The sequence below is a fragment of the Colletes gigas genome, unplaced genomic scaffold (genome assembly GCF_013123115.1).
Source record: "Colletes gigas isolate AHSC1104 unplaced genomic scaffold, ASM1312311v1 Colletes_gigas_Sc00028, whole genome shotgun sequence".
NCBI lineage: Eukaryota > Metazoa > Arthropoda > Insecta > Hymenoptera > Colletidae > Colletes > Colletes gigas.
In genome coordinates, this window is record NW_025106657.1 from 1,761,880 (window position 1) to 1,772,350 (window position 10,471).

The following is a 10,471-nucleotide window of genomic DNA, read 5'->3' on the forward strand; positions in this document are numbered from 1 at the left end:
CATTGTGACAATTTTCTCATTAAACCGACAATGGACATTAAGTACGAAGTTAAAACGACCGGGTATATACCGGAGTGAATCGTAAGTGGATAATACGACCTAGATATAGTTGTAGTTGTGTAGATGTGTTTGGTCATCACATTGACGGTCGCGATTTAGCAAAGCTCCCGAATGATTTTTGGGTATCAATGAATTATTCATTAATATTGTTACAACTGTAACGATTAACCCGATATTTTTAAAACCGTATCTTCGCTAAATATTAATTTTGGGACAGGTTACGCACTAAAGAGAAATAGTAAAATAATTTTCGTTTAGATTTAATTAAGAAACTCGACATTATCAATACAAGATTTTTAGAACTATAAAATAAAGTTTACACAAGTAAAACATTTATATATAATTATTAAGGTGTTCAACCCTCGTAAAAAGTTGGCAACTCATTGCCCAATATAACTTTTCTTTCAATTCCTTTCTCTGTAATAACGCCAATTCGAATTACACCACCGCTGCTACCGTCACGAGACATCGCCAATGCCAATGCTAAAAAATTAAAGAGATCTATAAGTATCAAATTGTTAATCATATCTTACCGATCAAAGTCGGCTAAATACTTACTATTTTCTACTAATTTGACACACTCTTCCTGTGACATGTTTGGTTTATATTGTGAATCCATGTAACCATATACGTATGAGGAGCCAGAGCCTCCAATTGAAATTGGTTGCCGTACACACATACCACCTAGAGGAACGCTATAAACTTGACCTCCCTTACAGTTGTCCCATCCTGCTACCAAGATTCCAGCCATTAAAGAATCTCGATAATTATAACATAATTCACGAAATACATGTGCTGCTGTTTCTACTAACGGTTCCGTGCCTAAATCCATTCTAAAAATTATTATTGTTTCTTACAATGTAATAAATTCATAATAATTAGTGTAATTATGTATGGTTTGTATATGCAATCTAGTTACTTGTGGAGCGCTAAATGATATGCGACTATGTCTGAAATGGCTTGAGTATCTGCTGCAGAACCAGAACGACAACAATAAATATAATCTGTTATTTTGGTCAACTTGTCGGCAAACCGATTGGAAATGTAAGCTCTAAAAGAATGTTCAACAATTATACAAGCATTATTACATTACAAATGTCAGTTATGCTGTTTTAAAATACAATTTACACCTTACCCTGCTGTTGCTCTAGAATCTGCTCCAATCACGACTCCTCCATTGAATTCACAAGCCATGATTGATGTCTAATTAACCAAATAATTTACCATCAAAGGACAAATTTTCTTTTATAAATTATAAAATTATTATATGTAAAAGAAACGTCGAAATTCATGAAAATAAATGTGTGTTGCAAGCATATTAAAATTATTTTGATATTATTTCGATGAATTATTTTTTCAAACTTGTTTTTCTTGATAATGGAAGGTATTACAAAATAATTTTGTTTCACATGTTTTTAACTTGTTTTTATGAAAAATCACTCACTTCCCAGTTGTACTATGATTACTGAAATATCCTGTATGCACATAGTAGAGTTCAAATGGATTCAGAACTACTAATTAGTTTTGTAAGACAAAGACCCGCTACATGGGATAAATTATTAAACTTATACAAAGATAAAACTACGAAAAAATCAGTATGACAACAAATTTGTTCCATGCTGAAGGAAGATTTCAAGAAATTGAACGACGACAGTAATATGTCTTAATCATCTTTTTGAAATGTAAATAACAGAATGAAGAAATAAATCAAGAAAGTAAGTATATATAAGTTTTCGATAAAATGATCGAATCGCTCAAAACACCAAATCATGCAAACTGTTTAAGTTTGCATTGTCATTCTAACCTAGAAGCATGCCAGTATTAACGTTTTGTCAAAACTTACACCAGTACTTTGCTCCGAATGAAGCCAGTCTGGAACTAAATTGCCAGTAACTGCACCCACATTAGGTTGAATTAAATTATCCACCAAATAAGCCATTATTTTTAAGTATCAAAAAACTATTTCTTTACGCCGACTAATGCACACGACTGTTGAATATTGGAAGTGTACTTCACGACTACAGTGTGTCCATCTACAAAGATTGAAGGATAATGAGAAGTTTCCTTCTAAACGCAATTGATGAAAATAAATTATTTCATAAACATAATAAGATTACGAACATTATAATTACCTTTTAATATAGAAAAATAAATTTTATTTTGTCGTTACTTATTATTTAATAATAAATTCTTTTTTACAATTTAAATCATTTTTGCGTCACGGAATGAAATTTTGTCAAAGATTAGTCTCATTTGCAATTTGAAAAATAATAACAAAATTTAGAAGAATATTGTGCTGCGAACAAGACATGACCAAATGTTAAATTAGGCGTCATAAGGTCGTAACTATAGCGAACGGTGGAAGGTACGAATACCAGATGCAACATTGTGCTTCAGAATTTCGATCTTTTAAACAGCGACTACACTAGTCGAATATGTCGCATGTATTTCACTTGTATATTTAGACGATGGGAAATATATACATTGCTACTTCGAAATAAAGCGTTTGCTACATGGAATTTGTGTTTAGTTTAAAATTCTATTTAAAAGTGAATCTTAATACGAAACGTAACGCTTCGTAAATTATATGAAAAAATAAAGAACAGAAATCGTATTCTCTCGTCGATCGTGTATCTGTCGTGACCCTTGCAACTTTCTCAGGTACCTATGAATTTCCCAAAGAGTGCGGTACATTGAGTACAACGTTCTCATATAATACTTGACTCGTGTTACACTTGATTTATCAGCAGTGCATTTATAGTGCTTCGAGCTTTGGGTTAACAATGAGAATGTCATATACTACGCGAAAGACCTGCAGTAACAATCGGACAAAAAGTGTTGATTGTGATCGTGGGTAGCAGCCGGTAAAGAAATGGCAATTCCTAGTTGGAAGATTTGGGGTAGAAACCTTCGCATGAGCCATCGTACGTTGAACATTGACTGTCAGTTTCTTTATTTCAAAACTACGCTCGTTTTCTATTCATGTGTTCTTTTTATAGGCCATCAAAACAGTGAAGACAGCTGCGTGCAACTCGATCTGTCAAGAGGTTAGTAACCTAACCTGTAATCTGCAACTTTCTAGCCATAGCACTTTGATAACATGACCTTACATCGGTCTACAATTATATGTAGTCAGTCATGAAATGATTAGCACGAACAAAAATTTGATAGAAATATACGAAATGAGAGGATATTAAAATAGCTTTAAAGTTTTCTTATTAAGAAATAGATAATTTAAATCTTTAACTAATAAAACTGTAAAATAAAACAGTGAAATTATGTTTGAAAATTGCAGAAAAAAAAAACAAACTGTAATAATTCCATCTATATTTTTACTTTACAAAACTATTGGCACAGTTCGTATAATTTTATAATGTATTATAGTTAATAATTTATCAGATATACTTTTTTTTTTCTTTACAATTTCTGCAAATCTTATGACTATTATATTGTTTATTGAAATAATTGTCTTCAATATTTTTCTATTTCACCTTCAATCTGTTTTTGATATTATTACATTATTACCTTGTTATTTAATTGAGTTACACAGATTTGTAAAACTTTCAACATAGCAGCAAATGAATTATTTTTTTTATAGGAAATAAATAAATATTTTTTTATTGCATTTATAGTTAAAAATTTGATATAATATATTTACATTTTTAACAATTACCAAAAATTTATTTATTTGTTAGGACTGAATGAGAATGTAAAAGAAGTTTTAACTAACCTTTGCCAGCGACATAATGTCTCGAGCATAAAAAAATTAGCATATATTAATGCTATTGTTAAGTTAATTAGTGAAAATGATTCATCAGATTATGGGTATACCATCGATGATATATTTTGCTGGTAAGAAGTTAAGAATATTCATTACAAGTAATATACAATTATTATTAGGCATCATTATACTATTTGTCAATTTTCCAGCCTACGTGTGGGTCTTGTCCACGAAGCAACACAAGTTCGTGCTGCTGCATTGCGAGCAGTGCGATATATGCTCAAGAAAGAACAAGATGTTATTGCAATTAATAAATTGCAATATCCATATTTTGTTGCTCGTAGTATGGATATTAATTTACGAAATGAAACAGAGGGATTACAAGCTCTTAGACTCGTTAGAAGAATTTTAGTATTAGCTCCAAAACACTTTAGTCCTATTTTAGCAAGATCTTTAATAAGCTTGACAAATGGAGGAGTTGAAGAAAAGGATGGAGCATTTCGAGCATTCTTGGCAACTCTTTGTGAATTAGGTGTTTTAAATTCAAATTTGTTAATCAGTTGCGGTGGTCTTGGTGCCCTAGCAAGAGCTGCTATGACTGGACAAAGTCCTGCTATAATTGAATCTGTTGTAGGAGTTTTATTAAAATTATTAAATACTCCTGAAACCAGGAGCAGCGTTTCTCTTTTATGTTTCGCGGCTCCGTATTGCGAGCTACATTCTTCGAGTATAGATGGAACAAAAGACGAACGAGAAAGATTTGTAGCTAGTAAGTTGGCATTATTGAGCATACTAAGATCTTATCCCGGCGTTTTACATTTTTGTCGACCTGATGATAATTCAGGACTGAAAGCTATAGCAGATATATTGTATGTTGAACAACTTGAAGTACGACGTGCTGTCTTAGAACTTCTTTATGAATTGTTGAATCTACCTTTACCTACTTGGACAGATGAACCAGATGTTGCTCTTGCAGCAGTAGATCCTAGTAGGATACGTTATTCCTGGAAATTGTCAGAAGGTTTTGTTGCAGCTGAAGGAAAATGTATTTTACCATCTTTATCGTCACGTTGTCCGAATATTACAGAAATACATTTAGCATTGTTAGTTTATACTTTATTGGAATGTGGTCTGCACTGTGCTCTTGCGGAAACTATTATTTCTAGCGATACCTTTATTTCTGTACGTGCAGCTGTTCTTTTAGGTGCATTATTGCATCTTGCACATTCTCTACTACCCCCCGAAGCGTGTGATCTGACACCACCTTTACCGAATTTATTGGAACAGGCAAGTGCTGGAAAGCACCAGGCCTTAGCTGCTGTAACAATTTTGGAGCGAATGCATACTATGATGCGTCGAAGACCAGCACCTGCAAGTCTATTCTTAGATAAAATTTTACAAGCAGGCACTTGGTTAAGGCCAACCATACCAAGGCGTCAACGAACATCAAGCAGACATTGGTTGCGTAGAGAATCACCGACTACACCTCTCTTAAAAGATGCTCAAGTACTCAGTTCTAAGGATGCTCTTGCATGGAATTGGCCAGTAATAAGATCTATATTACGATCACGAGACGACACAATGCGAATACTCCATGATTCCGATCACAGGTTGTTCATGAAAAGGCTTGTACGTTACTTTAAACCTTGTTCAAATGGATATAGTAGAATAGAGTTAGCAACAAATGCTAATTTAGCACGAGAAGCAACGTTAGCTGGTTGTGATTTATTAAACTGTTTATTGGAACTTCATGAACCTGAGGGTACAAAACTATTAAACGAATTAATTGGAGATATTGCTGAGCAAATTGCTAGTCTTCAGATGGCCCAGTCTGCTCACGAGTGTTTATTTTCACCTCGTCATATGTCTACCACTTGTTGTCAAAAGTATTTTCTATTTCTTGGACATTTGAGCCATTCAGCAAAAGGAACTGTAATTCTGAATGGATTTAATTTATTAGAAAAATTACAAGACTTAGCTTTAACTACTAATCATGACTGTTACGTTAAACTGATAGTTTCAAGTTTAGATTATTCTAGGGATGGATATAATAGAAAAATAATGACTAAGATTATTACAGAAGCAACATCAGATAGTACACGTCTATATGCTACACAGTTCCTTCGATTGATACTCAGAGCCAGAATGGCTGATGCCTATCGTTGGTCGATAATATTACTGTCCGCTCGATTATCAGATTCCAATAAAACTGTAGCATTAACTGCTTTAGAGATATTGCACGAAGCCTGCGAAGAACCAGAGTATTTAGAGGCTTTGTTGCAACAAGGAGGCCAATCTCGAGATTGGGATAAATGGCTGGAAGATTTAGGTGACAAGGGGTACTTGTTAAAAATTCGACTGTACTCACTTCTTCAAGGTTTCACAACAGTTTTATCTCCTACGGAAGAATTAGAAAAATGGATCTGTCCAGGTGGTTTCGCAGAGCGATACGTCGGTTTAATAGAAGGTGATATACACGATTCTTTAACGCGTCGTCAAAGAGATGAAACTGGAAGTTATCATAGAAGAACAACTAATATTCCTATGACACCTCGCGATATTTTTATTCTCCCGCACTTGATAGGCCAATTGGCGCAACACGACCTAGGTATGCAGTTATTGCTACGTCGAAACGTAATACAACGCTTTACTCGAGTCGTTCAACGATTTAGAATGGAAATGGGTGGTACAGATTCGGAATCAAACTCACGATGTACTAAAACCAATTGTTCTGTAATCGACGATGTTTATGTTATGTCAGAGGAGTCTGGTACAGATGAGACGGTAGAATCAAATAGGTTGGAGACAATAATGGATTCCGAATCTGTAGAAGCAATAGATGTATGTAGTTCGCAAAAAGTTGATTCCTTAGTCGATATACGTCGAAAAACAAGCTTAGATGATTCAAGACGCACCACTGCAGAAAGGAGTTGGAGATCGGATTTTAAAGCTCGAGACGAGCAAGGTACTAATTTAAGTAAAAAGATTTTAAGAGTAAAGTCTGCGCTGTGGGCGCTCGGTCATGCTGGAACATCGGCTAGTGGTGTTGAACAATTAAATCATTTAGGCACTATAGAACTGATAGCGTCTATAGCAGAGACATGTCAATATTATGCGGTACGAGCGACAGCTATGTATACTCTCAGTCTCATCGGTACCACTCGTGCAGGTGCTGACGCACTATTGACTTTTGACTGGCCGTGTGTTAGACACAGACGCGGAGATCACTGGCCAGTCGTTCCTCCTACTAGTACGTATCCAGCGCCCAGTCCAATTCCTATACAACGACATCATCGAAGTCTCAGCGACGGGAAACCAGAGTTACCCGAACCAGTAGCTCGGAGAACCAGAAACAGATCTGAAAGCGCAGCTACAGATCTCGAAGCCAGGCGCTATGCTCTACCGTAAGACACTTTCCATTTAATTTAAATTGTATTTGTATCATATTTATATCCTATACTTGGTTTTACAGAGAAAGAGGAGAAACACCAAGTCCTGTTTCGAGCATTCAAAGATTAAGTCAACAAGATGCTGAAGGATATGCAAAACTTCGTAGCTTCCAACGTCATCGTAGGCCAAGTTATTCCCAAAGTAGCTTAGAGGTAATCATATCTCAAAACTAAACTTTCATTTCACGGGGCATTTGATTAAAAATAGTACCGTCTGATTTCAGATGTATAGTTTAGATGGCCGACTTTCGTTGCAAAGTTTATTAGAATTCGATTCATCTCGCAGCTGGATTGCGGAACATGTACTCACCTCAACACCTCCACCTCCTGAAGATAGTAATGATAATTTATTTTACATGGGTATTGCCCTGCCAAAGAGACTTATAATTATTTTTCCGGATTTGCCACAACCGTCGCTCCGAAATATAGTGGACGATGTACCTAAATCCAATATAAAATCGACCGAAGTAGATGAAGAGTCTTGCTCGGAATATGATGTAGACACAGACCATTGTCGTATATGTTTAATATGTTATCACGGAAAAACTAGTAACAAAGATTCGATTACAGACCAAGACGCGAAATTACAAAGGTAAAATTTATTAAATACAATAATGCATGGTTAACTTTTCACGACCCCCTCCCTCCCAAAAAAATTCTTCCATTTGACGTTTTAACCTCAACAAAACCTGACCCAGCAAAAAAGGAAAGAGAAATTGGTCGGTTACTGGTCCTACCAATTCTTGATGTGCCGCGTTGTGCATCTCTATCTCACTCACATTCTGAAAAAAGAGATGGGATTTTCTGAAAGATCTACCTCTCTTCAACTTTGGTTAATTTTGGCCTTAAATGCCGACCAATGTTTACGGCATCACTATTCATCTCGCTTCCTACTATTATAATCATTTTCTACGAAAAAATACGCTACTCCGTACATGTAATTTTCATTGTTGAGTTTCAAATGTTAAGTCAGTTAACCATGCATTACTGTATAAACAGAATTAAATAATATTAATTTTAATAATATATTGCTTTATTTGTATAGAATAATACTTATACACGCTCAGCGGTTGGCAAACCCTGTATGGTATAAGCATAGTCGACAAACTTTACTTAGATTACGACAACTTCATTCAGAAAAGTTCCAGGTATAACAAGAAATTTAATTTTAAAGATATAAACAAAGTATAATTAAAATGTCTTGTTAATACATAATCGTGTTTTACGTTATAGGATATTTGTTTGTTTTCGGATATAGCAGCTCGTTTAGGTAGCGGTACATATAGAATGCCGGCACGCCGATTTTTGCAAGAATTATTCCTAGACTCTAAATTCAATGCAGTAAGTCTATATGTATTTTCTGAAGAAAGTAGAATAACACGATTTAAATTTTAGTTTTAATTCAAACATTCTGATGCAGCTTTATGTAGAACCGGCTAATATTCTAAAATTAAATGATGGTAATGACGAGAAACCATTGCAATCTCCCATTCCCACGGCACCTGAACCCAATTCCCGCGTGCCTTCAGAAAATAAGATCAATGGAAGACTTACTTTTTCTGAGATTCAAGTAACTCAACTGGACGCCGTTGTCGAGGTGGCAGATGGCGATACCTGTGCAACGCAAAAATCCATTAAAACTCAAGAGATTCTGCATAAACCAGAACGTCAGAGCGATGAGAAAATAATAGCCGAAATTTTAAAACCGGAAGAAAGGATACGCGTGTCAAAGAGTTCCGATAAATTGTTAAAGGTATCAGGTACAAACAGTGCCATCAGCCTCGATTAGTAATCTCCATTTCTCAAGCAATTGTAAATATTTTGTATTAAAATAATAATGAAGTATGAAATAAATTACACTGCCAAAATTGAATGATAAACCAATTAAATTGATATGCTTATGAGATTTTGATGATCGAAGAAACCCCTTTTATTAATCGATTAAAAATTATCGTAAAAATAAGTTGTTGGATAATATAGACGTTTTTTTTTATACCTCGTCTGTGATGTAACATACAATAAACATGAGTTTGTGTAATAAAAAAAAAGATATAAAATGTTTTGCGACACTCGATTTTGCATTTCTAAATTTTCTTTGTGTTCTCCAAACTTCATTGCGGAAAAATAATGTAACTGTGTTCGACAAATAAAATTTGTTTTCAAGTTTTCACCTTCTATGCATATTAAATGTGACTGATTAAAACTTATATTTTTATTCGGATAGCATAGTTGCGGATTGCAGCCGCCATATTTCTTATTTACTTGTTCGAGTCACGTAACAGTTGTATTTAGTAGTGTTTTACAAGTCGTCGTGGAAAGGTACACAATGCTTTTTCAATGTGTTGAAATTTTATTATCATAATTCTTGTACAATTCGAACAACATTTCGTACACGAATGTTTAAACGAACATACAGTTTCACTTGCGTGTACATCGAGTTGCCTGTTATCAGGAGCGCTTCAAAGGAAAGGAAAAACGAAGAAAAAAAATAGATAATTACAGTTTATTGACATCCAATGAACATTTTGTTTTCCTCAGTAGGAGATAGATAAGTTAATCCTACGTCAATTTCTTGAGTAGTTAATTAGATGAATTAACATTTCAATTGAGTAACCAGGCAAATCTTGAACGAACGATTTCATAACAGATGGATCGGTCGCGTGATACCTATTGCCTATGCTGCTCGTTTCCCAAATGCAAATACAACGAATTTTTTTCTTTGGAATTACATAAAAACATTGTTTATTCAACATCCATTTCCGATGTAGAAATATTTCGTTAACATTTACGAAAAAATTGCCAAAGAATTCTATATAATATCTGAAATATTTAAACGATTGAGAAACTTTAAGACACGTGCAGGCTTATATTCGGATTAAACGTGGCCATTTCTGTGAAGCGATCACTGCACATTATCAGAGCAAAAAAATGGCTGTGTCTTGGGAACAAGATTAAATAGAACACATGTTTATACGAACTTTTTTCATTTACATGTGAAATACCTTGTATGTATAGGATGAAAGTTAGAAAAAATTAATGGTAAAAGGTAGGTAAATTCGCAATACTTCCAGTTAAAATTTTTTTCTTCTTCGTAGGAAACAGACAAAACTACATTATTCCCAAGACTAATTGTAGTGCGTCTGCGTAAAAACTGGTTTTAAAGTGATGTCTGATGTAATCGTTGAAAAAAGAAGACATTAAGTATTGCTTAATAAGCAACCCATCCGTCGTCAAGGTGTAC

General features: G+C 34.4%; 2 protein-coding genes across 4 annotated transcripts; one reads left to right on the forward strand and one right to left on the reverse strand.

The window, feature by feature from the left end:
• Window positions 1–313: 313 nt before the first annotated feature.
• LOC122401819 (proteasome subunit beta type-6) lies at window positions 314–2,097 on the reverse strand. 2 transcript variants are annotated; one of them, XM_043404194.1, is made up of 5 exons: window positions 1,904–2,097; window positions 1,196–1,263; window positions 980–1,111; window positions 619–893; window positions 314–543 (listed from the first exon to the last, which is right to left on the reverse strand). In XM_043404194.1, the coding sequence occupies exons 1-5, from the start codon at window positions 1,997–1,999 to the stop codon at window positions 416–418; spliced, it is 699 nt and encodes a 232-aa protein (XP_043260129.1). In that variant the 5' UTR covers window positions 2,000–2,097; the 3' UTR covers window positions 314–415. The 2 variants fall into 2 exon arrangements, with proteins under 2 accessions (XP_043260129.1, XP_043260130.1); XM_043404195.1 differs by lacking the exon at window positions 1,904–2,097 and adding an exon at window positions 1,505–1,714.
• A 189-nt stretch (window positions 2,098–2,286) lies between these two features.
• On the forward strand, window positions 2,287–9,152 carry LOC122401820 (rapamycin-insensitive companion of mTOR). Of its 2 annotated transcripts, XM_043404197.1 has the most exons (10): window positions 2,287–2,721; window positions 2,822–2,984; window positions 3,060–3,107; window positions 3,756–3,912; window positions 3,991–7,185; window positions 7,254–7,383; window positions 7,455–7,822; window positions 8,276–8,378; window positions 8,464–8,571; window positions 8,651–9,152. In XM_043404197.1, the coding sequence occupies exons 2-10, from the start codon at window positions 2,933–2,935 to the stop codon at window positions 9,017–9,019; spliced, it is 4,530 nt and encodes a 1,509-aa protein (XP_043260132.1). In that variant the 5' UTR covers window positions 2,287–2,721; window positions 2,822–2,932; the 3' UTR covers window positions 9,020–9,152. The 2 variants fall into 2 exon arrangements, with proteins under 2 accessions (XP_043260132.1, XP_043260131.1); XM_043404196.1 differs by having other exon boundaries at window positions 2,287–2,984.
• The last annotated feature ends 1,319 nt before the right edge of the window (window positions 9,153–10,471 follow it).